This window comes from Bos taurus, chromosome 26, assembly GCF_002263795.3.
Source record: "Bos taurus isolate L1 Dominette 01449 registration number 42190680 breed Hereford chromosome 26, ARS-UCD2.0, whole genome shotgun sequence".
Lineage (NCBI taxonomy): Eukaryota > Metazoa > Chordata > Mammalia > Artiodactyla > Bovidae > Bos > Bos taurus.
In genome coordinates this window covers 42,606,969-42,633,398 of record NC_037353.1, presented here as the reverse complement: position 1 = coordinate 42,633,398, position 26,430 = coordinate 42,606,969, and the positions used below count along the sequence as shown (strand labels likewise).

Here is a 26,430-nt window from a genome sequence, read left to right as displayed (position 1 = left end):
GCTGCTCCTGGGTCATTCCAGTCCTCCTCCGGCAGGGTCCTTGGCCTCAGAGCTTGGGGTAGAGCATCTGGGTCAACTCTGCCCCTTCCGTGGTCACCAGGGCTGGATTACCTGTGGCCCCTCTTATGCAGGATCACCCGGATCATCTGTTAAAATGCAGATTCCACTGTCCCTTCCCAAACCCAGTTGATCACAATCTCTAGGAGTGGGGTGGGCCCAGGATTCAGCAAGGCGGGGCTGTGGGGTGCCAGTTCACCCTAACATTCGAGGTCTCCCACGTGCAACCGGGGGCTGCCCAGGGCAGGGCGTGTGCCTGGGCCCAGTGCCTGGCACACTGGACACCGTGCCTGAGCCCAGGGCCTGGCACACGGTGGGCACTCATGGATTGGCTGACAACAGAATGAGCAGATGGATGGTTGAAAAATTCCACCTGGGATGCATAGTTTCACAATGTCTTCAACCACAACATCTGAAATTATAGCCTGAGCGGGGAAAGGCTACCTGAGCAGATGACCCCAGCGTCCTCGTGGTGGCCGCAGTTGTGCTCCGACCAGCCCGAGTGGGCACACTGGCCCAGGTGGCGCTCCGCCCCAGCGCACTGCAGATTGTCCAGAAAGATGTCTCCAGAGCCCGGGCCGAAGTGGGCCTTCCCGAGGGCGGACACGGCCCGACCACACCCCAGCTGCCGGCACACGACCTCGGCTTCGTTCAGGTCCCACAGGTCGTCGCACACGGTGCCCCAGGCCCCCTCGTGCAGGACCTCCACGCGTCCTGAGCACCGTCCTGAGCCGCCCACCAGCCGCAGCTCCGGCCAGTCCCCTGCAGACAGAGAGGGGCCCGTGAGTCCCCAGGAGGCCAGCGGGCAATGCCGGTGTGCGGGGACATGCCCTGTCTTGACCCTTGGGGCCCGTCCCTCACGTTTCTCATGTGTGTCTGAGTCGCATTCAGACTGTGGGGCCTTCAGTCAGTGTAATGTCACTTCAACAGTGTTCGAAGTGAAACTGACTGCCTTTCATTTTAAGCTCTAATGATACGGCTGCAAATCAAAGAGGTATGTCTCCTGCCTCAGGAAGCCTGCAGTCTGTTAATTAAACACAGACGCGAGTGTAATGCTTTCTCACACCAGTACAAGGCCGTGTAAAGAAAGACCAGGGTTCGCTCAAGAGAGTGATGGGGTACGGCTGCAAGACTCCCCTTAAAACACTGAGAAGGACCCGGTCAAGGACAGACTCAGGGAAATGCCTTTGAGTAAGGGGAAAGCTTTTGCAAAAAGACCCTGAAGTGCCATTTCACACCTGCACGTATGTGTCTCTAACCCACACACACAGAGATGCCATCACCTGTAACGATATCAAAAGGAGTAATTCCAAATAACACTTTTAAATGGCATCTTAAAGCCATGAAAATATCAGAGCTTAGACAAAGGATGAACTGAGCCCAGCAATAAATCACAAAGAGCTGATGTTCAAGTCCCATCAAAAAAAAGGCGTGACCTACCTGAGCTGTTAGATGAGTCTCCCGCATCTGTTCACGTAGAGAAAAAATATGTCAGTCTTTTTCTGAAATCCTGACTTTCATAACCAACAGCAAAATTTTTCCTTACATCCTTATAAATGATTATTCATCTGATATGGGAAAAATGAGTCCCTGTAAATATCACAGTATTGGGAGAAACAGATTCGGCTATAGATATAGGAAGTTTCTTGCTGGTTGTTGGTTGGTTACTGTGTTATGAGAAAATGGTCAGATGGATGCACACATTTGGGATGATATGACCTAGACTCCTGATTTTGTAGCAGATGAGTTTCACATTGAGGGCATCTCATGGTAGCTCAGATGGTAAAGGATCTGCCTGCAGTTCAGGAGACATGGGTTCAATCCATGGGTCGGGAAGATCCCCTGGAGAAGGGAATGGCAACCCACTCCAGTATCCTTGCCTAGAGAATTCCATGGACAGAGGAGCCTGGTGGGCTACAGTCCATGGGATCACAAAGAGTCTGAGAACACAGCTGAGTGACTAACACTCCACACTTCAGATTTGGACAGTCATTCCCCAGTACATTGAAACTTAGGAATAAAAAACACCCCATGAGGCTGTGACTGGGTTGGATGTGCCACAGATAAGACACCTCCAAGTAAGCATATGGGTGAGTGAATGCTCCAGCAAACAAGACAGTGTTTTAAAATATGTGCCTCCTGGGACTTGCCTGGTGGTCCAGTGGCTAAGACTCCATCCTCCCAGTGCAAGGGGCCAGGTTCAGTCCTTAGTCAGGGAACTAGATCCCACATTCTGCACCTGAGAGTTTGCATGCCATGTCTAAAGATTCAGCACACTTCAAGGAAGACTTCAGACCCCTAGTGCCACAACTAAGACCTGGCACAGCCAAGCAAATACAAATAAATTAAGTAAAAAAAGACGTGCCCCAGTTAAACCACCCGATGCAAAGAGCTGACTCACTGGAAAAGACCTCGCTGCTGGGGAAGATTGAAGGCAAAAAGAGAAGAGGGTGGCAGAGGATGAGATGGTTAGATAGCACTACTGACTCCGTGGATATGAATTTGGGAGAGTGAAGGACAGGGAAGCCTGGCATGCTGCAGTCCATGGGGTTGCAAAGAATTGTACATGACTTGGTGACAGAACAACAACAACCAGTTAAAAGCTCCAGGCACCAACTCCGTCTCATGTGGCATGTCTATGAACAAGTGCTCTTTCAAGTTCTACTTACCAAATCTCTCGAATCACACCAGGTATTACAGCTGCTAGTTTACAGAGATATCTCGCTATTGGAAAGGGCTGTTACTAGACCTTCCAGAGGTGATTAACTCACTTCTAACTGTTCACACCTAAAGATATATATATATATATATATATATATATATTTTTAATGTGGACCATTTTTAACGTCTTTATTGAATTTGTTACAATACTGCTTCTGTTTTATGTTTTGTTTTTTGGCCACAAGGCATGTTGGATCGGAGCTCCCTCACTAGGGATTGAACCCTCGCCGTTTGCCCTGGAAGGTGAAGTCTTAACCACTAGACCGCTGTGGAAGTCTCTGTCCCAAAGTACTTTGGAAAAGCTGTCTCAAGGCAATTAAAATCAGCCATTTTAGTTTACTGATTCTCTGGTGTTAGATGACTGAATGAGGAAAATGGTAGTAAAAACTGCCAAAAATGCAGCCCTTTGTCAGGTACTGATACTCTGCAGGTACTATCCAAAAGACAGCTTGAAGGAGCCCTTTCAGCAATCCTGCCAGAAAGCAAGCAGTCTCCTCATTTTACAGATGAAGAAACTGAGGCTCCAAGAGCTTAAGAGTTGATCAAATGCTGTCTGAGTATCATTACCAGTTCCGAGATCCAGACTCGAGTTTGCCCAGCTCCTCAATCTTCCTTAGATTTACTACATTGGCTGCCCCTTTAAACAAAGATATTTAGAAATACTCTTTAAAAATCCCCATAATTAATCATGTTTTTTTTTTCATATGTCTATGTGCAGTAAAGCACACATTCCTTTGGTAATTCTTACTCTCAAATTAGAAAATTTTAAGATTTTATTCTGGGAATCAGTTGAAATCTTATCTGTTCAACCAACTCAGAAGGGATAAGTGAAGTGAAGTGAAATGAAAGTTGTTTAGTTGTATCCAGCTCTTTGCGACCCCATGGACTATACATTCCATGGAATTCTCCAGGCCAGAATACTGGAGTGAGCAGCCGTTCGCTTCTCCAGGGGATCTTCCCAACCCAGGGATTGAACCCAGGTCTCCCGCATTGCAGGTGGATTCTTTCCCAGCTGAGCCACAGGGAAGCCCTAAAGGGATAAAGCAAACATCAAATGCTACATGTTTGAGATTCCTGTCTTCAACCCTGGTGGTGGCGGTTTAGTCTCTAAGTCCTGTCCAACTCTTGCAACCACGGACTGTGGCCTCCAGGTCCATGGAATTTCACAGGCAGGAATACTGAAGTGGGTTGCTAGTTCCTTCTCCAGGAGACCTTCCTGACCCAGGGATTGATCCTGCATCTCCTGCTTGGCAGGCAGGTTCTTTAGCACAGAGCCACCAGGGAAGCCCGTCTTCATCCCTGGCTGACTCTGAATTCTAGCAGGGTGGTCCTGAGGCACTTGGGTGGTGACTGGCAGGAGGAAGAGAGGCTACCTGAGCAGATGACCCCAGCATCCTCGTGGTGGCCGCAGTTGTGCTCCGACCAGCCCGAGTGGGCACACTGGCCCAGGTGGCGCTCCGCCCCAGCGCACTGCAGGTTGTCCAGGAAGATGTCTCCAGAGCCTGGGCCGAAGTGGGCCTTCCCGAGGGCGGACACGGCCTGACCGCACCCCAGCTGCCGGCACACGACCTCAGCTTCATTCAGGTCCCACAGGTCATCGCACACGGTGCCCCAGGCCTCCTCATGCAGGACCTCCACGCGTCCTGAGCACCGTCCTGAGCCGCCCACCAGCCGCAGCTCCGGCCAGTCCCCTACAGACAGAGACCGGGTGAGCATAGCCTCCTGGGCGCATGCTCACTCCTCTGGGGCTAGCTGAGCTCCTCACCCCACACGACTGCTCGGGATGGAGAACTCAGTAAAAGGTCAGTCAACTAGTCACGAAAATAAAAAACAAAACTGTCACTAAAGTGACACTAAAGTCATTAAAACTGTCAAAACAACATTTAGCCTAAAACATGCATTAAATGAACATCTATTGGGCTAGAGCTATATGCCAACCTGTGTTGGCTAAATGCAGAAAAACAGAATAACTTGCACAGTGATTTGTGATTTTCTGAAGTGCTTTTGTGTGTGTATATGTGTTTGTGTGTCCACCTACAACTTCATAGTAACTCAGGAAGATAAGCCAGTTTTATCTCTGAGGGCACTGATAGCTAGAGAACCAAAGTGCATGCGTGCATGCTAAATTGCTTCAGTCATGTCCAGTTCTTTGTGATACCATGGACTATAGCCTGTCCGGCTTCTCTGTCCATGGGATTTTCCAGAGGAGAAGACTGGAGTGGGTTGCTGTTTCCTTCTCCAGGGGATCCTCCCAATCCAGAGATCAAACCTGTATCTCCTATGGCTCCTGCATTGCAGGCAGATTCTTTACTGGTGAGCCACTGGGGAAGCCCAGAGAAGCAAAGTGACTTAGCCTAAATCCCATGTCTGGTCAGTAGCTGGTCTCAACTCATTTCTCCTGATTCCAAAGTTCACTATTTTTCTTCTCTCTGCTATTTTAGCTCACTGCCCCTAGAATGCATCTGGCACTCTACTCACTTGGAACAAGTGTATTAGTGATACAGGTGTGAGGTTAAAAATGAGCAGGACAGGCCGTAAAAAGAAAAGGCAGAAACCCACTGGAGGGTGCTTATAAGTTGCTCAGACTTTGATGACTCCGAAAGGTGCTGAAAAAATGAATTCTGCTCGTTCTAGGATCCTAGAGCCAAAAGATCCCAAGAGCTCTGAATGGCCCTGAAAAGTCTGCACAGGATCAGCGGGCAAATATTTGCAAGTAGACGAACCACTTGCAGTCGGTCCAACCTCTGCCTACGAAGCAGCTACAGATGCAGACATAAACACAGCCACCCAGAGGCAAGGACAATGGGTATGTGTGTGTGTTCCGTGGCTTACCTGGTCTTGCTGTTACCATTCTGGGTGTTGCTGTTGGGATTGCTGTGGATACAAGAAGACACCCTTGAGTAAAATGGGAGGATGCAGACAAGTCTGAGATCTCCACTAAATGCCAAAATTCTGGCCGATTCATTTTTCCTATCGTCCTTATACTTTGTGACCTCCGAAGTCAAATTCTCCTTACAGGTGAGTCTCGATGTTGGCCAGGGCTGTGAGATCCAACGAGAGTAATATTCCTCCTCTGGCCAGCCATGGAAACTTGGCATTTACATTGTGCCATTTCGTGTTAAAATACATTGACTATCAGTGCTCTTCGGGGGAAAACAGCTCTTTCTTCTGCAAGCTTCTGCTTTAGGTTTTTGTTATCAACTTTCCCTGCATGTGGAGTGTCTGATTAGATGCCTTTCATTGTCTTTGATAAAAACAAGGAATTAAGGAAATCAAATGACTAATTTATCAATATACAGTACCCAGCGGTTACTGTGTGTAACTTAGTTCTACTACTGTCTTCATACTTGTGTAACTTGTGTGGACAGCCTCTCTCAAATAAGGTGGATTTACAAAGGAAATTAGGGAACATATATAAAAGAGGTCAGACTATGACAGTAAAAACACCTGGAGCGGGGACAAGCGAATAACCATGAACATCGAATGAAGATTAAGTAATGTCAGTAAAGGTGACTCACTGATTAGATGTGGAGTCTGTGAAACAGCATCTGCAAACACAAGAGAATCATCATCAGTAATGGTTAAATGCCAATCCCAGTGACTTCCCCTGGCCCACCTTGTGCCCCAGAGTGTCTCCTTTGTGTTTAACAGCACGTTCCCCGGGCTCGCTCAGTGAGTTCCCCTGGCACTTGCTAAGATTACAGAGATTTATGAGCAGCTTCCTGGACACGGAGGATGCTAGAACTCTTCACCAGTTCAGACTCTTTCCTCTTTGTGGTAAATAGTACAGGACCCATCAGTGCATGTCCTCGGGACAACTCCTCTGTCCATGGGATTCTCCAGGCAAGAATAGTGGAGTGAGTTGCCGGGCCCTTCTCCAGGGGATCTTCCCGACGCTGGGATTGAACTCGCATCTCGAACATCTTCTGCGTTGGCAGGCGGGTTCTTTACCACTAGGGCCACTGTGCTTTACTTGTCCTTGAATTATGCCATGTGTTTGTCTTGGATTCCTTCTAGGTTGTATATGAGACTCCCTTAGGCTGGGATCACACCTTCTTCTCTAGACACCCACCCAGTACTCACAGTAACTTCAGCAGTGTCTTCCTAGTGGGCTGCCTGATGTCAGATGGTTACATGAGAAAGACCAGCCCGTGATGAGGCTGCCAATTACTGAGCATTTATGACATGCATCACCGTGCAGAGGGCTCTACTTGCATCTTTTCCGGGAACACTCACAGCAAACCTAAGAAGTAAGGCTCTCTTCTCCCCGTTACACAGGGCAGGACCGAGGCATGGAGAGGCTGAGTCTCTCGCCCGAAATCCCAGAGTCCCCGAGCAGACAGCCCAGCTCCAGATCGTTTTCCTTTAGCCACCCTTTCTTACCTTTGGCTTCAGAGTAATAATACGCAGTGAAGTTTTTCCCTATGTTGTTGTAACTTCGGTAGTACACGAGCGTCAATGAGCTGGAGGACGACGAGTAGGTGAGATAGGTTCCAGAGCAGGTCTTCCCCAGGGACTTTGCTGAGGATGGAGGGCCGTCCAGGATTTCAAAATACTCACTGGTGCAGTCTAGGCTGGGGAAGCAAGCACCATGGGAGCTTCAGTCTCCCCCTCAGCAGATCTCAGAGGTCTGCTGTGAGGCAGACTATTCTGCTGCTATCAAGAGGCTGGGGCAAGATCAAAAGGCTGTCATCTTTCGAACATAGTGTGTGTGTGTGTGTGTGTGTGTGTGAAGTCCCTCAGTCATGTCCAACTCTTTGCCACCCCATGGACTGTAGCCTGCCAGGCTTCTCTGTCCACAGAATTCTCCAGGCAAGAATACTGGAGTGGGTGGCCATTTCCTTTTCCAGGGCATCTTCCCGACCCAGGGATTGAACCCAGGTCTTCTGTACTGCAGGCAGATTCTTTACTGCCTGAGCCACGAGGGTGGGCCCAAACATAGTCAATTCCTTTTACCCCATTTTTTCTGAGAGCCATTACCTTTGGGAATGGGATTTTAACTAGAAGAGGGGAGAGAAGCCTGGAATCGTAGGTGTAACCCTGATGAGGCCTTGAGCACCCTGAGGCCACAGGTACCTTGAAACCTGGGCCCAAGGGCAGGGCCAGCCAATGGGCAGCCCCTAGGATGTGGCTCCAGGGTTCAAACAACCTGCGTCCAGGCTTTCAGCAGCCGACCTGCCCGAGAGGGAGGTGCACTGCCAAATCGGCTCAGCTGGCTTTGTGGAAGTCATCTGATTTTGTTGTTCCTTATTGTGAAGTTTTGTACAGAACGCGGGAATCAGAAAACCATTTTCACATCTCAGCCTGATGCGATGTCTGTTCCAAGTCATAGTTTGATGAAGCAAAAGTCAAGAGCAATAAATAATTTTTTTCTGAAGGTTAGTTTCCATAAAACATTCACCTATGAATGATATCAACCTTGACAATTTCTAATATTAAAACTTATATTTTCCTGTTTTATTAGGTCTGAGGGTTCCATGGAATCTGTATCTTCAGCCAGCAAGGTGAAATACATACACACATACTATCAAGCTCTCTCTCTCACACCCCATCACACACATACACACACACACACACACACACACACCCCTATACAAAGTATACAAGGTGAATTTCATTTTAACTACAAATTCATGGGCACAAAAATCAATCATATTTCTAACAAACATGTGGAAACCAAAATTATAAAACAGTATTATCTACAATCACTTCAAAAAGAAAAAAGAAACACCAACATATACATTTAACAACACATATACAAGACCTGCTTGATAAAAATGGTTTTTGCTAAAAAATTTTTGCCAATACAAAAATTAATGGATATCACCTGATGCAGAGAGCTAACTCATTAGAAAAGATCCTGATGCTGGGAAAGACTGAAGGCAGGAGAAGAAGGGGATGACAGAGGATGAGATGGCTGGATGGCCTCACCAACTGAGTGGACATGAGTTTGAGCAAGCTCCAGGAGTTGGTGACGGACAGGGAAGCCTGCAGTCCGTGGGGTCGCAAAGAGACAGACATAATTGAACAAAAACAACAAAAATACAAAAAATCACAGCAAATGCTGGCTAGGATATGGAGAAATTATATTTGTCATATGTTGTTGGAAGGAATGCAAAATGGCAGTCACTCTGGAAAATAGTTTGACGTGTTCTTTAATGTACATACTACATGACCTACCAATTGATTCTCAATCATCAATCCCAGAGAAATTAAAACTTAAGTTCATGCCAAAACCTGTGTATGAATGCTCATACAAGCTTCACCTACAATAGAGGGGCTGGGAACAGCCCGAACGTCCTTCACTGGAAGAAATGGTTAGACAAACTCTGGTTTCCACACAACGGAACCCTTCTCAGCAATGATAAGGAACAAACTCTTGATACAGGCAACAGCCTGGATGGAGCTCAAAGGCCTTAAGCAGAGTGAGAAAAGTGAATCTTAAAAGAATACTGTATGACACCATAGATTGAAGGGTCTCAAAATGACAAAACTGCATAGAACCGGAGAATAGTTTAGTGGCTGCCAGGGACGGAGGCTGGGGTGGCTGTAAACATGCAGGACAAAGTAGTCACCCCTTTGTGGTTGGGGACACACTCTCTGCTTCTACATCCAAGGTCCCCGATCTCCGAGACCTAAAATGCTTAGCGATCTGAAGTGGAGTTATACAATAATAAAAACAAAGTACACAATAAATAAAATTCATGTGAATCATCCTGAAACCATCCCATGCCATCTGTGGAAAAATTGTCTTCTACGAAGCTGGTCCCTCATGCTCAAAAGGTTGGGGATGGCTGTTCTAGATTGTAGTGGTGGTTTCATGGACCTGGGCATGCGTGCATGTGTGCTAAGTCACTTTAGTTGTGGCTGACACTTTGCGACCCTGTGGAATGTAGCCCTCCAGGCTCTTCTGTCTATGGGATTCTCCAGGCAAAAATACTGCAGTGGAGGACTACCATACCGTCCTCCAGGGGATTTTCCCGACTCAGGGATCGAACCCATGTCTCCTGCGGTTCTTGCACTGCCAGCAGATTCTTTACTGCTGAGCCACTGGGGAAACGCAGAGGACCTAGACATGGACATATACATTGGATAAAATTGCACAGAACTACACACACACATAAGTGCAAGTGAAAAATGGTGAAAACAGAGTAAGTCTATATTCCAGCTAACAGCATTATACTTGTGTTTTTGATACTATTCTATAGTTATATAAGATGTCACCAATGGAGAAAGAAGAGTGAAGGGGACATGGGACTCTGTGTTATTTTTGTAGCTTTTTATGTGTCTGTTCAGTTCAGTCGCTCAGTCGTGTCTGACTTTTTGCGACCCCATGAATCACAGCACGCCAGGCCTCCCTGTCCATCACCAACTCCCAGAGTTCACCCAAACTCATGTGCATTGAGTCGGTGATGCCATCCAGCCATCTCATCCTCTGTTGTCCCCTTCTCCTCCTGCCCTCAATCCCTCCCAGCATCAGGGTCTTTTCCAATGAGTCAACTCTTTGCATGAGGTGGCCAAAGTATTGGAGTTTCAGCCTCAGCATCGGTCCTTCCGATGAACACCCAGGAGTGGTCTCCTTTAGGATGGACTGCTTGGATCTCCTTGCAGTCCAAGGGACTCTCAAGAGTCTTCTCCAACAGTTAGCTCAAAATAGAAACTTAAAAAGAAAAGACTCTTTTAATTACAGGAATCAACCAAAGAAATAAATGTCTGGAATCTTACACTACACGGTGCACTTAAGGAAAGTCCTTCTGACTTACTTAAGGTACGGAAATGCCAGTCGTATGTGGTCAGATGCATTGGCTCTGATTTCCCACACACACGTTATGTTGTCATGCATTTTATTCCTAGGGGGATTCCTGATCGCTCCAGATGAGTTAGTAATGATTCTGCCACACTGAGATTTTCCTAAAAGCAGAGAGATATTTCAGAATTTCAGTTTTTTTCATTGTTCAGTTCACTATAGTTGACATTCTTTTTTCTTTCATTTTTTTCCCCCCTCAAAAGGTTTCATGGGTCATTGCTTTGTTGGGTACATCGTAGGATGTAGCAGAGGTATAACCTAGTCAAAAAATTCTTGTAAACTTAGGAATTAGGACATGACATTAAGTCTGAAGTTTGTAGTATCTCTTGATCTCAAGAGAATTTTGCCTCTGACATGCGCTTTCTGGGTAGGGCAGTTATCCAGAATCAGCCTGAACCTTTCCCTTGGTTACTCCCCAGTGCTGGTAAAATGGATCAGGACTCTATGGTCCTTGCCTGCCCATCCCCCACGTCCTCCACCTGCCTTTTGTCTGCAGAAAAGCTTTAGCTAAAGACTAAGTTTAATCAGAGAGGGGAGAACATGCAGAAACAAAGGAAAACCAGTCAAAGGAGACCCAATAATAACAATGCAGTTAGTAAGCAAAGTCAGAGACCTTTAGTTCCTCCTCAAGGGCTGTAAATAATATTCTGAGCCCTATCCTGTGAGCTGTCTTGTAGATACTGAAACCCCCACCAGGTGGAGAGGTTAACTATATGATGGGCAGAGTGTACCCATGACAGAAGCTGCCTCAATTCTGAGAATTGGCCTCAGAGGAAATGGAAACAAACTGAGCCCGGAACTGAAAATTAACTGTACGTAGTTAATTTGTCTAGTCCGTCTAGTCAAGGCTATGGTTTTTCCAGTGGTCATGTATGGATGTGAGAGATGGACTTTAAAGAAAGCTGAGAGCCAAAGAATTGATGCTTTTGAACTGTGGTGTTGGAGAAGACTCTTGAGAGTCCCTTGGAGTGCAAGGAGATCCAACCAGTCCATCCTAAAGGAGATCAGTCCTGGGTGTTCATTGGAAGGACTGATATTGAAGCTGAAATTCCAACACTTTGGCTACCTGATGAGAAGAACTGACTCATTGGAAAAGACCCTGATTCTGGGAAAGATTGAAAGCGCGAGGAGAAGGGGACGACAGAGGATGAGATGGTTGGATGGCATCACCGATTCAATGGACATGAATTGAGAAAACTCCAGGAGTTGGTGATGGACAGGGAGGCCTGTAGTGCTGCAGTCTATGGGGTCACAAAGAGTTGGACACGACTGACTGGCTGAACTGAACTGAACTGAATTAGTTTGTAACTGTACCAAGATGACACTGGTCAGAGCTGACTGTGTTGTTTCTGCATGGAGCCCCCTCCCTCAGCCTATAAAACTCTTGCCCCCTGAATGTCGGGGAAAGGGGAGTCAGCCCTAGGACAGGTGCCATTCCCCCAGCCCCCAACTGCTGGCATCCAAGATAAGGCAAACTTTCCTTTCCACCAACTTTGTCTTTCTTGGCTTTTGAGGAGTGAGCAGCCAGACTCCAGTTTCGGTTACACTGCGTCTTATATCCTATAGCTTTGATTTTTACCATGTCGTCAGTAATAATGAATAAACTACTATTTTCACGATTAAGGTCAGGCTCATGTGGAGCTTCTATATATGAAGATGGCAGTGTTCTACCCACTAGCACTTGTCATTTATAGAAATTAGACCACTGAAAATCCACTAAGTGGAAAGACGTTGCCCTGAGTCATCCACCCTCTCCAGCTCTGATTTGTTCTGTGTCCACCTGTCCATCCACCTGTCCATTTGATTCTCCACCTGCTTGTCTGTTTGTCTTCTGTCCAATGTTTAGTTCAAAATGAGAGGTGACAGCTGCAGCAACAGCACTCTCCATCAGATTACCTGGTAAGAAGTAGACCTACACTCAGCTGGCTCCTCCCTAGAAGGACCAGCCAGGCCCTCCAGGCATTACGTTATCCTAGCCCTTCAGCTCCAGGTGGTGCTAAGAAAAGCTTATCCTGAGCTTCTGAAAGCCCAGGGTACTGGCCAAAGCAAAGAAACCAAAAAAGGAAGATGAAAAAGAAAGGACAGAGAAGGACACAGAGAGTCAGAGAAGGAGAGAGGGCACAGAAGGTGCCCATTGTGGTGAAAGCCCTCTGAAATGACGCCCTGGGGTAGTGCCCTGGCAGTGTGGCTGTGCTGATGGCCCCATGTCTGTCCTGCACATGTGGTGTCCATGCTGGGAGACCAGGAAGGCTGACCACACTTGATCATTTGGATTACCTTCTTGGACTAATAGAAATGGAACTGGAACCATAAATTCACTGACCTTCATTACTGGACAAATCTCTCAGAATGCAGGCTCAGAGGGGTGACTTAGGGCAGTAGTATTTTGCTCAATTTCCTCGAAAAATCACGTTAGGGCCTGAGCTAGATGACGATGATCAGGGCAGCCAAGGACAACCTGGTCTCACCTGTAGCCTCTGTCTCCGCCACAACATCCAAAGGGGGACCTGTCAAAGACAAAGGACGTCATCAGACGCAGTGGGGTCATTGGCTGGCACCGAGGGGGACACAGCCCACAAGGAGGCTCCAAGGAGCCAGGAAGAGACACATCATCAGGGCCCCTCCCAGAGCTCCTGAGCCAGTCTCTGGGGGTGAAGCAGAGCATGCAGGCGGTGGTCACGTGCAGGAGGGAAGACGCACTGATCCAGATCTTTCCGACGTGGACGCATACATTCTCTTGTCATGTTATCCTAGCTCTTTATCTCCAAGAGGTACTAAGAAAAGTTTAATGGAGCTTCTGAAAGACCAAGACACCAGCAAGAGGAGAGGAACAAAACAAAACAAAACAAAAAAAAAAAAGGAAGATGAAAAAGAAAGGACAGAGAAGGATACAGAGAATCAGAGAATGTAAATGAGATATTTTAAAATTTGGGAATTTAAGAAAACGAAAGATGGGACATTCTGGCTCCTGTAGCCAATTTCTGTGACCCCAGTGTGGGGAGTTAGGAGGCTGCAGTGCAAGTACAGGAAGAGGCACTGACTGACTGCTTCCTTTGACCTGTGCTGCTCAGAGATGGTGGGTCAGGACCTAAGGTCACTGTGGCTCCTTGCTGTCCCCAACATCTCTCCAGCCAGCAACACCTGACCTAGAACTTCCCATTGGAGACTTTCTCCGATAACCAATCCATTCCCACCTCCTGAGGCTGACAGTCCAGGAAGGGATGTGACTGCAGCTTTATCAGAGCTTGTCCACTCAGCTCTGGTCATGGCTCACCCTTTGGCCAGGAGCTGGCCAAGGGCAAGGCATTAAGGGGCCAGGGGTTTGATAAAGGAGAGGGGGCACAAGTGTGGAAAACTCCAGGTACTGACGCTGACAGCACGTGGGAAAACCAACACCAAGGAAGCAATGTGGGGCCAGAATGCCCAGGATCAGAGAGAGGGCCAAGGAGAGGGTAGGAATTAAACTGAGCCTTGACTTGGGCCAGGTCTGGCCCATCAGCCTTCTGCTGCCCTTGGACAGAAAGTGTCCATAACTGCCTCTCCCATCTCAACCATTCCCCACCCGCATCTCACTGCCAGCCCCTCACAATCCCAAAGCGCTGTGCAGAAGTTTAAGAAATTTTGAATCTGCTTCCTGAGCGTGAAATGCACAGTGAATTGAAGAGGTAGATGGTGAGGTGAGACCAAATGACTTCTAAGGGCTCTTCCTCTCTCCCAGTGGACAGTCAGCGACTCCACATCTCTGAGCCACTCTATGGGCTTAGAGTACAGAACCCATTCAATTTCCTGCAGAATTCTCCCCCACCAGGTTTTAAGAAACTGCACATGTGAACTCCCCACCTGGTAGCAAGGCCACTGAGTATTCAGCATCTGTAAGTGGGAGAGATAAAAACATCTGCTATCAGTGAAAAACATCCTGCTTTCTTTTCTTTTCTCAAAATTTTGGCTGCACTGGTTCTTTGTTGCAGGCTCTCTAATTGCAGCGCTCAGGCTTAGTTGCTCTGTGGCCTGTGGGATCTTAGTTCCCCAACCTGGGATCGAACCCAATTTCCCCACGCTGGAAGGAGCATTTTAAACCACTGCACTGCCAGGGAAGTTCCTGTCCTGCTTTACTCTCAATTGTGATTTTTTTACACTGTCCCTAGGAAAGGACTTTCTCAAAGGGCCCAGCTGGGCTCTGCCCGGGAAGGGAGCGGGGTTACCTGAACAGACCACGCCAGCATCCTCCCTGTGCCCACAGTTGTGGGCAAACCAGCCAGCGTGGGAGCACTCGTCCAGGTGCTCTTCATGCCCCCTGCACTGCATGTTGTCCAGGAGGACCTTCCCGGAACCTTCCCCAAAGTGGGCCTTGCCCGGGGCCTCCATGGCCCGACCGCAGCCCAGCTGCCGGCAGACAACGTTTGCTTCCGGCAGGTCCCAGAGGCTGTCACACACTGTCCCCCAGGCTCCCTGGTAGAAAACCTCCACGCGGCCGGCGCAGCTCCCATGGCCGCCCACCAGCCGCACGGGGGCCCAGCCTCCTGGGGGAGGAAAGGGGTCTCAGGGTGCTGGCTGCTCCCTCTGCCTGTTGAGGACCAACTGCCCTCTGTCACCCTGGCTCTCCTTTCTTTCCGTGGCTTTGTACCCACACCCTTCATGCTGCCACGAGGGTCCCATGTCAACGTGCAGCTCTAAGGCGTCTGATGGCATCCATCTTTAAAGGCCTGACACAGAATCCTAAGTCGTATTTGCAGGAAGTGGACCCTGACCAGATGAAAACTGCTGACTGCAACCATGTAGACTTCAGACCAATTGAAAACAGAATGTTGATGAAGCTCAAAATTTCACTTTGATGCCAACCAGTCTGAGAACTGACGCCAAGCTAATCGCACCTGGGTTAAGACTGCTCACCTTCTAGCCTCGCTCTCTGCACTCTCTGCAGTGTGACCCTCCCACTCCTCCCAGGAGGCTGAGTCTATTTTCCTAGTCCTCAACCCCTGGGGCTTGTGGCCTGAGATTTGCCTGGTCAATAGCCTGTGGCAGAGGTAATGGTTTGGAGCTATAAGGCCTCATGACAGGCTCCAGGGGAGCCCGGAGACAGTTGTATGAATAAGCCTGGGGGGCCTGCTGGGCGATGAAAGGCGTGTGACCGTGTCACCTCTGTCCCATCCAAAGACAGAAGACAAGAAGGAACGGCCTTACCTGGAGGCACCGAAGCAGGTGGGTTTTGGGCCACCGATGTTGCCAGTGACGTGGGAAGTAGGTTCTCATAGGCTGTTGATGGAGGGAAAAGGAAGGAGTGATGTGAGGGAAGAGTCAGAACATCGCGAGAAGGTAAACAGCTACTCCAAGGGGCAGCTGCCTTCCATCAGGATTCAGCAAGAATAATGATGACACTGCTAAGGCCAGTGACCTCCCATCCCCTAGATCCCCATTTCAGATGAAACATGGCGTTACTGCCTGTTGACAAACTGACATGGGCCGCATGGCCACTTTGCAAAAGCAAAGACAGTTGGCCCTAAGTGGCCTGCTGCATGAGGGCTTTCAGGGGGCCATCACCTCTTTCTTGGTTACCCTCGCCCCAGGGGCGTAATGACTTCACCTAAACAAAGCAAGGAGAGTCACTCAGCAAATCCTTGGGGGAGAGGGCAGGGAGGAGGGTAGCAGGTCTGAAATGCTCGAGGGAACCTCTGGAGCTGAGGGAACGGTTGTGCATCTTGACCGCGGTGGTGATTACACAACCGTGTACAAATCACCAAAGTTCATCAAACTGGACCTTAACAGGGGTGAACCTTCAGCACATAAATAAAACCTTAACAAAAGGTAAGTTGATGAATGATAGATGGATTGATCAATTTATCACAGAATCCAGGTAGGAGTTAATGGTTATATTCCTCAAACTTTTCTGTATATCAGAAATTTTTCATAACAAAATGTTAGAGGGTAAGGTGTCTCTCAATTTCTATTGTAAGACTTACATCTCTGTTTTTCGACAACCATCTTTTGCTTTCCCACTGGTGTACACTTAATTCAGCTAACCTATGTGGCTATTTCTTCCCTCCTTGTTAGTCACAGAACATCAAAAGCATAGAATTTTAGGGAGCACGGCATCCAATGTGCCTGTTCTAATGACACGGAGACTGAAAAGTTAGTTAAGTCGCTTAGTCGTGTCTGACTCTTTGTGACCCCATGGACTGTAGCCTGCCAGGCTCCTCAGTCCATGGGATTTTCCAGGCAAGGATACTGGAGTGGGTTGCCATTTCTTCCTCCAGGGGATCTTCCTGACCCAGGGACTGAACCTGGGTCTCCCGCACTGCAGGCAGATTCTTTACTATCTGAGCCACCATGGAAGCCCATGGTTATTCAGCTGAAGAGAAACCAGTTGGGTTCAGATTCCAACAGCTCAGGGTCTTCTGATCCCCACATGCCCTCCTTTAGGTGGGCACATGACCAGAGGAAGGAACCATGGCTGTGTGAGCACCTTCCAGGTGCCAGGAATCTTTAGGTATCATCTAATACGTGACCTGGGGCTTCCCTACTCTTGCCTGGAAAATCCCATGGACAGAGGAGCCTGGTGGGCTGCAGTCCATGGGGTCGCTAAGAGTTGGACACGACTGAGTGACTTCACTTTCACTTTTCACTTTCATGCATTGGAGAAGGAAATGGCAACCCACTCCAGTGTTCTTGCCTGGAGAATCCCAGGGACGAGGGAGCCTGCTGGGCTGCCGTCTATGGGGTCGCACAGAGTCAGACACGACTGAAGCGACTTAGCAGCAGCAGCAACAGGGCTTCCCCTGAGGCTCAGTGATAAAGAATCCATCTGTCAATGCAGGAGACACAGGTTCAATCTCTGGGTTGGGAAGGTCCACTGGAATAGGAAATGGCAACCCCTTCCAGTATTCTTGTCTGGGAAATCCCATGGACAGAGGAGCCTGGTGGGCTACAGTCCCTGGGATCACAAAAGAGTCAGAGACGACTGAGCAACTGAGCACACGCAGTCCATGAGCTTACTCTGTATTCTCCATATTATTCCCACTTTAATGAAGAGGAATGGAGATGAACTGGGAAGGAGAGATGACATGTCTTGGCTGTGGTCGTCTAACTGAGGGGGTCATACGCCATGCTGTCTCTCCCATTAGAGAGTAAACCCCATGAAAGAAGGGTCCAGGGCTTTGACCACTGCATGGCCCCCGTGCTTCACTGGCACAGAGTCTGGCACATGGTTGAATGAACAGATGAGTGAAAGAAAGAAGCTGCAAATCAAACCAGGATCTGACTCTAAGCTTCATGACCTTCTCACATCATGCAGAGTCTAGCAGAAGACATAACACGGGCCCTACCTGTAGCCGGAGCAGCTGTGGAATCAGCACCTGCAACATGGAGACAGACTATGCATGTTACCACATCTTAATGGGAGAACGTCTACTGTGAACATCCTACAAGCAGAGAGGGGTGGGCAGCAGACAGGCAGAGATTCTGCCCATGAGGAGCCTGGCATTTCCTGGGGATTTGGGACACAGGACCAGGCAGCAAACCTGGGCTGTCCCGGGACCACTGCTCCCTGGGTGCCTCAGGAGTTGACAAGGGTGGCTCCACATGGGCAGGTGCAGCCTGAGAGCTCGTCATTCGTCGGGACGTTATTCAAGTCACCAGTGGGGCAGAATCGGGAAAGACTGGGGGGCAGAGAGTCAGCCAGAGGGACACATAGTTCTGGGGAGGTCACCAGGCCCAGATGTGGAAGGCCTGGCATACCAGCTGACAACTTGGTCCATCACCCTGAGGTCACACGCACAAACGTTAGTGAGGACCCACAGGGGTAAAATAAACAAGGGACCTGAGTGGTGGGAGTTGTGCGCACAGGAAAGCTGTTCAGTGTCCAGAGGGGCAGAGCTTTCTGCCCTGTCCAGAAAGCTGACTGTCCAGTCAGTTAATGAAACAAGAGAATTTGCTGCTTTGAACCTGATGCACTTCTACTTTTATTTTCACCACAAAATGTAAGAATTTGGATTTTTATGCCGAACACTCTGATTTGGCTAAATTCAAGGTCATTGGGTCGCAAAGAATAGGACATGACTGAGCGACTGAACTGAAGTTCAGCTTAGAATTTTCAAACGTAACCAGCCACTTCTGAGCTGAGATCCAGCCTATAAGTCATATTCGGCAATCGCTGCAGCTAAGGGGGTGGTTGGGTGGCTGAACAACCTGGGAAGGAGCCAGGCTGCCTGCCTGGCCCACTGACATCCTGAGGCTGGGCTGTGGGGTGTGTGTGTATCACTGGGGTATGTGTGTGTGTGTAGGGATGAGTAGGGAGGCCACAGGAGCAGCCCTCCAGGCAGGTACTGACAGCAGCCGCTCACCTGCGCAGATGACGCTGGCGTCCTCCAGGTGCCCGCAGTTGTGCCCGGCCTCACCCCCATGCACGCACTGCCCCAGGTGGCTCTCGCTGCCCACACACTGCAGGTTGTCCAGCGCGATCTTCCCAGAACCTGCCCCAAAGTGGGCCCCCGTGGGGGCTGCCACCGCCTGGCCACACTCCAGCTGGCGGCACACGACGGCGGCCTCGGCCAGGTCCCAGAGGTCATCACACACAGTCCCCCACGTGTCCTGGACCAGAACTTCCACGCGGCCTGAGCATCTCCCCGGACCGCCCACCAGCTTCACAGCCACCCAGGCCCCTGGGGAGGAACAAGGAGGAGAGGCATTGAGACGCAGCTCTCTGAGGTCAGGAAGGTTTCCTCTACTGGGGTACGTGGGTAGGCGCTAATAAACTATTCAGAAATGGTGTTTCTGGGTCACATAATCCTTATCACCAAGAGTAAAAGAATAGGCTTTGCAGCTTTCTTTACTTTATTTGGCTTTTCTATTTGCTTTCATTGGGAGGACTTGTCTTCTATGAATCAGCCCAGCAGAGCAGGGAGTGGATAGTCCCAGGTCACTTTTAAAGGATTTGTTCATTGATTACTGGGCTTCCCTGGTGGCTCAGATGGTTAAGAATCTACCTGCAAGGCAGGAGACGTGGGTTCAATCCCTGGGTTGGGAGGATCCCCTGGAGAAGGGAATGGCTACCCACTGCAGTATTCTTGCCTGGAGAATTCCATGGACAGAGGAGCCTGGAAGGCTATATAGTTTGTGGGGTCACAAAGAATCAGACAGGACTGAGCAACTCACACTCCTTGATTACCTGGTGATGCTATCAAGGTATCACACAGGAGATGCACTTGTAGAAATGTCAGCTCATCAAGTAGAGGTAGAGGGGCAGCTCCCATCAATAGTGAAAAGCTACTTCTTTTTAAGCAGTTGTCCGACTAATTATAAAAAAGGATGCTTGTTTTTCTAAATGGATTCCTAGCCTTGTTTCAGGCTTGTAGTTTAGGGCTCCCACTGCAGGGGCACAACTGAGCTCCCAGAACAGTGACGTCACTTCTCTGCTCCAAAGCTTGGCCCTGACTCCACTTTTTCTTATAATTCAACTGTAAGATGGAAACAACATCCTCCCAGCTACGTGGCAATGTCAAAAAGACTGAAAAACGTGAAAATGTGAGTTGCTCAGTCATGTCCAACTCTCTGCAGCCCCATGGACTGTAGCCCGCCAGGCTTCTCTGTCATGAAATTCTCCAGGCAAGAAAAGATTGTACTAGACCATATTTGGAGAAATATGCCAAGAATGGTTGTATGGAGGGTTTATCAGCTCATGGGAAGGCCCAGTTTAGGAGATCGATTTTACCCAAATGAAACAGTGATGAGAAACATGGAAAATCCGAATTAATAATTAACATTTTATCTATCATATCCTTTATTATAATAAATTCGCTTCGTAGACAGCTTAATAATATACTTAACATTTCCATATAATTTTCTCAAATAGTCTTGGCATGAGCAATTAGTCCTTATTCATACCTTCTCCTTGTCTAGGTAGCTTTTATCCAGGCCAACATGAAAAACACAGTGAAGCCAACATGAAAAACACAGTGAAGCCAACATGATCCTTGTAGTTAACAGGTCTGGGTGAATCCAGCCTTTGCCACTTATGACTGTGTGACTAGTTATTTGAGCAGTTCACTGTGTTCTCTGGGTCTCTGTTTATTTTCTTGTGAAATGCTGGGAATAGCAGCTTCCTTTATGATTACTGTGGACCACACTTAATTCTGTGCATGGCATACACTAGTTTCTCAGAAAATGCTAAGCACAGGACTGGCCAAGTCACAGAAAGGCATTACCTGCTGGTGGGAGGGTGGAGTGAAGGCTGGGAGGGCCCGTTGTGGGTATGGTAGCTGACAGTCCAGCACCTGCAAACAGGTACAAACAAGACATCGCTTGAGATCAGGAGCCTCCTAACCCCACGTAGGAAAGGAAAATCCTTGCAATGAGAACATTCTGAAAAGTCAGACTCAAATACAAGGCACTGGGTCCTCCACTGGCTCCCCTACAAAGTTCTAGGCAGGGAAGACCTCTCTTCCCCCATCTTTAAGCTCAGTTATCCAGTCTCTAAGATGAGGGTTTAGAATATTCCCCATGGTCGGTGCATCCGTGCTCTCTCCATGAGTTTATTGTGGGATCTCTTTGCTGCCATCTCTTCTTTCCCTTTCAGGAAACAACCAGCTGTGTTCTATCATGGAGACGCAGCATTCATATCAATGAATGGACTTCTCTGGCTCTCCCTAGGTGTTTGGCAAACCTGCCTAGACTGCATGGTACCCAAGCAACGTGAGACAAACATGGCATCTTTGAGCAGCTCTTGTACCTCGTTTTGTCTCATAAAACATCAATCCAAGCAAACCTTCTTACTGCCATCTAATTATGGGGTCAGTTGGACCAAATCAGTGTTTAAAATGTCAAATGGCAATTAACCCAACAAACTGAATGTTCAGTGTAAAGAACTGATGTCTGATTTCAATTTTAACTAGTTGCCGATGGAGTTGGCTTCAGCCTTCAGTAATGATCTGCAGGTGCTGAAGGCTTCTGCCAGAGAAGATGGTGACTCAGACAAGTCAGATGTCGGGGGAGAGGTGCCCACATGGGCTGCCTCAGCACCAGGAGCTCTGCTGCCTTCTGCATCCTTGCGGCCTCTGTGAACATCAATTTGAGGGAGCTCGCCCAGCTACCACCACCTGACAGGTGTACAAATATTGTCTGCTTTTAATAATGCCTTTAACTCCTTTGGATCCTTTTCAAATCGACTAACAGTAGATTCAGTTCCTAAATCAGTGGGATACAATATGGATTTCCCATAAATAACTGAAGGGGAAGGAACATTCAAGAATGTCAGGTGATGGATGAGCATCCCAAATACCCTGCCCTTTTTTGTTCTTATCAGCAGTCCTTGCACAGTAACTGCTATTCCCTTAAGCATCTTTTGTTGTCAGTCACTAAGTCACGTCTGACTCTTGGTGCCCCATGGGCTCTAGCACGCCAGGTTCCTCTGTCCTCCTCTATCCTCCGTAGTTTGCTCAAACTCATGTTCGTTGAGTCGGTGATGCCATCCAACCATCTCATCCTCTGCCTGCCCTCTTCTCCTTTTGCCTTCAATCCTTCCCAGCATCAGGGTCTTTTCCAGTGAGTCGGCTCTTTGCATCAGGTGGCCAAGGTATTCAAGCTTCAGCTTCAGCATCAGTCCCTCCAATGAATATTTGGGGTTGATTTCCTTTAGGATTGACCGGTTTGTACTTACTATAGTAAGTATCTTTACAATGGTGTCTTCTGGAAGATTAATAGGGCTGAGAGCAAATACAGCAGGCACAGAGGACCTACCTGTGAGTGTGTGGGCAGAGGAAGCAGCTTCAGACCCGGGGACAGGAGTCAGGGCTGGTGGATCGTCAGCACCTGAGGGTTGAAACACATCAGCTTGGCTTATTATGAACAGCTGAACAACGGGTGTGAATAGGGGCCGAGATGTCTGAAGGGGCATAAAAGCGGTGATGTCCTGGGAGATGCCAGCCACTCACCTGTGCAGATGACACTGGCATCCTCCTGGTGCCCACAGTTGTGCCCGGCCTCGCCCCCGTGCATGCACTGCTCCAGGTGGCTCTTGCTGCCCACACACTGCATGTTATCCAGCACGATCTTCCCAGAACCCACCCCAACGTGGGCCCCCGTGGGGGCCACCACCGCCTGGCCACACTCCAGCTGGCGGCACACGACAGCAGCCTCGGCCAGGTCCCAGAAGTCATCACACACGGTCCCCCATGTGTCCTGGACCAGAACTTCCACGCGGCCTGAGCATCTCCCTGGACCACCCACCAGCCTCACAGCCACCCAGGCCCCTGGGAGGAACACGGAGGAGAGGCACTTGGGGTCTGCCCTCCCATCTCTGGAAAGCTCCCTTTATCCTTTATCATTTCCAGGTGGTCACATCCCTATTTTAAAATCAGGCAAGCTCATGCAGTCCTCAGCCACCCAGATAGCAAGAAGAGCCAGAATAGTCTTCAATTTCAAGTCCCCTCAGGAAGACTTTATCCTCCCCTTTTCCAAAAGGTGAAGCTTTCTTTAAGAAACTGCCTGAATTCCTAGATTCTCCCAACAAGAACCTGTGTTATTACCTCTACCATGGACAGCGATAGAAATAAGAGATTTCAGTGTATCTAGTGAAACAAGAAGCACTCCAGGCCTCCCTGTCCATCACCAACTCCCGGAGTTCACTGAGACTTACGTCCATCGAGTCGGTGATGCCATCTAGCCATCTCATCCTCTGTCGTCCCCTTCTCCTCTTGCCCCCAATCCCTCCCAGCATCAGAGTCTTTTCCAATGAGTCAACTTTTCGCATGAGGTGGCCAAAGTACTGGAGTTTCAGCTTCAGCATCAGTCCTTCCAATGAATATTTCAGGACTGATCTCCTTTAGGATGGACTGGTTGGATCTCCTTGCAGTCCAAGGGACTCTCAAGAGTCTTCTCCAACACCACAGTTCAAAAGCATCAATTCTTCGGCACTCAGCCTTCTTCACAGTCCAACTCTCACATCCATACATGACCACAGGAAAAACCATAGCCTTGACTAGACAGACCTTTGTTGGCAAAGTAATGTCTCTGCTTTTCAATATGCTATCTGGGTTGGTCATAACTTTCCTTCCATAAAAGCACATAAACTAAAAACAACCAGGGAAGTGACTCACAAATAAAAAGTTCAACTTACCAGACAGACTAGTTTTTGCTGATGATGGTGATGATGGTGGTGTTGGTGACGACGGTGCTGATACTGATGGCACTGACAACAGTGGTGATGGTGACAGTGTTGATGATGGTGAGGAGGATGACAGTGCTGATGGTGAAGATGATGGCCATGACGACAACGGCCAAGGTGATGCTGATGACAATGAGGATGATGAAGATGATGACTCTGCTCCTAATTATCAGAATAAGAAAGATTCCTTGTTTTCAGACAGTGGTTCTCAAAGTGTGATCGGCAGACCAGCAGCATAACCATCCTGAACGTGTAGGAAATGCAAATTCTCACACCCCACCCTACTGAATCAGAAACTCTGGGGGCGTGGCCCAGCAATCTGGGTCTTAACAAACCCTCTGGGCGGTTCTGATGCTCATTAAAATTTTAAAACAACAACTGCTGTTTTAGGATAAAAAGGAGTGATGGAAATGGCCCCATAGTTTTTTCCCAGTGACCAAAGTACTCTAAAATCACATAAATATACATTTTTAACTGGTGTCGTTTCTTTGCTTATTAAGGAAGATCAGATCTTACAGACTCCAGGGGGATAAATTTCTGATCTAATCACTCCAGAAGATAGATGGTCATTTTCTTTCAAAAAAGTGATTATGATGACTAGTGGGCATAATCATAGAAAACTATTACATCCTAAAGTCAATGACCATTTTTAAAAAGTTTTTTTTAATATGGACCATTTTAAAAGTCTTTATTATTTCTGTTTTATGATTTTTTGGGGGCGGGGGGAGACTATGAGGAATGTGAGATATTAGCTCACTGACCAGGGATCAACTCTGCACTCCCTGCATTGGAAGATGAAGTCTTAACCATTGGACCACCAGGGGAAGTCCCAGTGACCATTAACTTATACTCCTTCAGTGGCCCCAGTCTGCAATGGCCTGGGAACTTAGTTCTGATGGGGGAGGATTACTGTACCGGGTGACAGGGTAGTTGGCTAGTTTCTAACTCCCTTTTTTTGCTGGTATTGCATTTCAGTGTTGAGCTATCCACCAAGCCACCCCTAAAGAGTGCCTGGGATCTGCCCTCTAGCAGCTGCCCAGAAGAGGGGCCAAGCAGCCCAGGATGAGGCAGTTTCCTAGAGGAGAGCGTGAGCACAGGAGAGCCAGGTTAGCGCCGCACGTCCGTGAGTTCCGTCTGCATGGAGCACTGAACTAGGCACTGGGAAAGCTTTTAGGCTTCAAGCGATATGGACCAGGCAAACCAGCCTCCATTAACTGCTTTAAAGCATGATTTAACACGGTCATTTTCACCCCATTTCTATCTCACAGGATCAGTATTAGCCAGATAGGATTAGGAGTCAAACCAGCCAATCCTAAAGGAAATCAACCTTGAATACTCATTGGAAGGACTGATGTTGAAGCTCCCAATACTGTGGCCACCTGATGTGAAGAGCTGACTCACTGGAAAAGATCCTGACACTGGGAAAGATTGAAGGCACAAGGAGAAGGGGATGACAGAGGATGAGATGATTGGATGGGCTCACCGACTCAATGGACGTGAGTTTGAGCAAACTCCAGGAGATGGTGAAGGACAGGGAAGCCTGGTGTGCTGCAGTCCATGGGGTCACAAAGAGTCAGACATGACTTAGCGAATGAACAACAACAGAATGGGACATAGAGATAGCCCAAATCCCCCAGGAGGGGACCGGGTTTTGAAAACTGTTAATGTGCAGAGGAAACCACCAGCCCTCTCGGGAGGGGGTCCCTGCCTCACTGCTCATTTGCTGTCATGATCCATTCTGTCGGGGAGTCGTTGGGACCCCTCACCTGAGCAGATGGCTCCAGCGTCCGCCTCGTGACCACAGCTGTGAGTGAACCAGGTGTCGTGGGCACACAGGGCCAGGTGGCTCTCCTCGCCACTGCAGTGCACATTGTCCAGGAGAATCTTTCCGAAGCCCGGGCTGAAGTGGGCACCGGGAGGCGTGGACACCGCCCAGCCGCACCCCAGCTGCCTGCATACGACGTGCGCCTCCTTCAGACCCCAGCCCTTGCCGCACACCGACCCCCAGCTGCCCTGGTAGGAAACCTCCACCCGCCCAGAGCATCTTCCAGGGCCGTTGACCAGCCTCAGCGTGGGCCAGTCTCCTGCGGGAGAGAACGTCAAGGTTAGTTCATGAGACTTCCCTATGGAACTCGCCCTTTGTCTGGCTTACAAATTAAAGGTAATCCTTTGATTACTCCACACGTCTGAGCGCATTCTAGGCAAGAATTGCCTAATAATTACCCTGCTCAGTGGCGTGCTCTTTACCACCTACTCAACAAAGCAGATTAGATGGTAGACTATGGATTTGGAGCTTTAGGACTTGACATCTGCAGGACAGGTGTGAAAAATTAGGAAAATGTATCTCCATCAGTGGGGAAAAGAAAATAAATGGCTTACTCAAAAAATGTAATATTATAGCAGCTCAAATCAGTGAGATGTGTATATTTTCATATATGTGTGTATATCAACATGGATGAATCTCACAAATGTGCAGCGAGTAAAGAATAAAAGGTACTAAACGATATATAGGGACTAATGTAATTTGTGTGAAAGAAAACCACAAAATAACATGCACCAAGATGACATGATTCCTATTCATAAAATGTTAAAAATGAACTATAAACACAGAATTCAGGACAGTGCTTCTCTGAGGAAGGAGAGAGCAGAGCCTGGAGTTGGGGAATTTGGGGAACCTTCAATTTATCTTTAT

General features: G+C 48.4%; 1 protein-coding gene across 1 annotated transcript in view; it reads right to left on the bottom strand.

Moving 5' to 3' along the window:
- Positions 1 to 25,934, bottom strand: part of LOC617705 (deleted in malignant brain tumors 1 protein-like) — an 82,544-nt gene extending 56,610 nt beyond the window's left edge. The window contains exons 1-11 of the mRNA XM_059882146.1: positions 25,916 to 25,934; positions 25,505 to 25,822; positions 23,710 to 23,925; positions 22,507 to 22,824; positions 22,313 to 22,384; positions 18,922 to 19,239; positions 17,905 to 17,934; positions 15,767 to 15,838; positions 14,699 to 15,105; positions 4,087 to 4,455; positions 502 to 949 (exon numbers count right to left, since the gene is read on the bottom strand). Coding sequence (XP_059738129.1) covers positions 502 to 949; positions 4,087 to 4,455; positions 14,699 to 15,105; positions 15,767 to 15,838; positions 17,905 to 17,934; positions 18,922 to 19,239; positions 22,313 to 22,384; positions 22,507 to 22,824; positions 23,710 to 23,925; positions 25,505 to 25,822; positions 25,916 to 25,934 — 2,587 coding nt within the window. The remainder of the gene's footprint in view (positions 1 to 501; positions 950 to 4,086; positions 4,456 to 14,698; positions 15,106 to 15,766; positions 15,839 to 17,904; positions 17,935 to 18,921; positions 19,240 to 22,312; positions 22,385 to 22,506; positions 22,825 to 23,709; positions 23,926 to 25,504; positions 25,823 to 25,915) is intronic.
- Between the last annotated feature and the right edge of the window lie 496 nt (positions 25,935 to 26,430).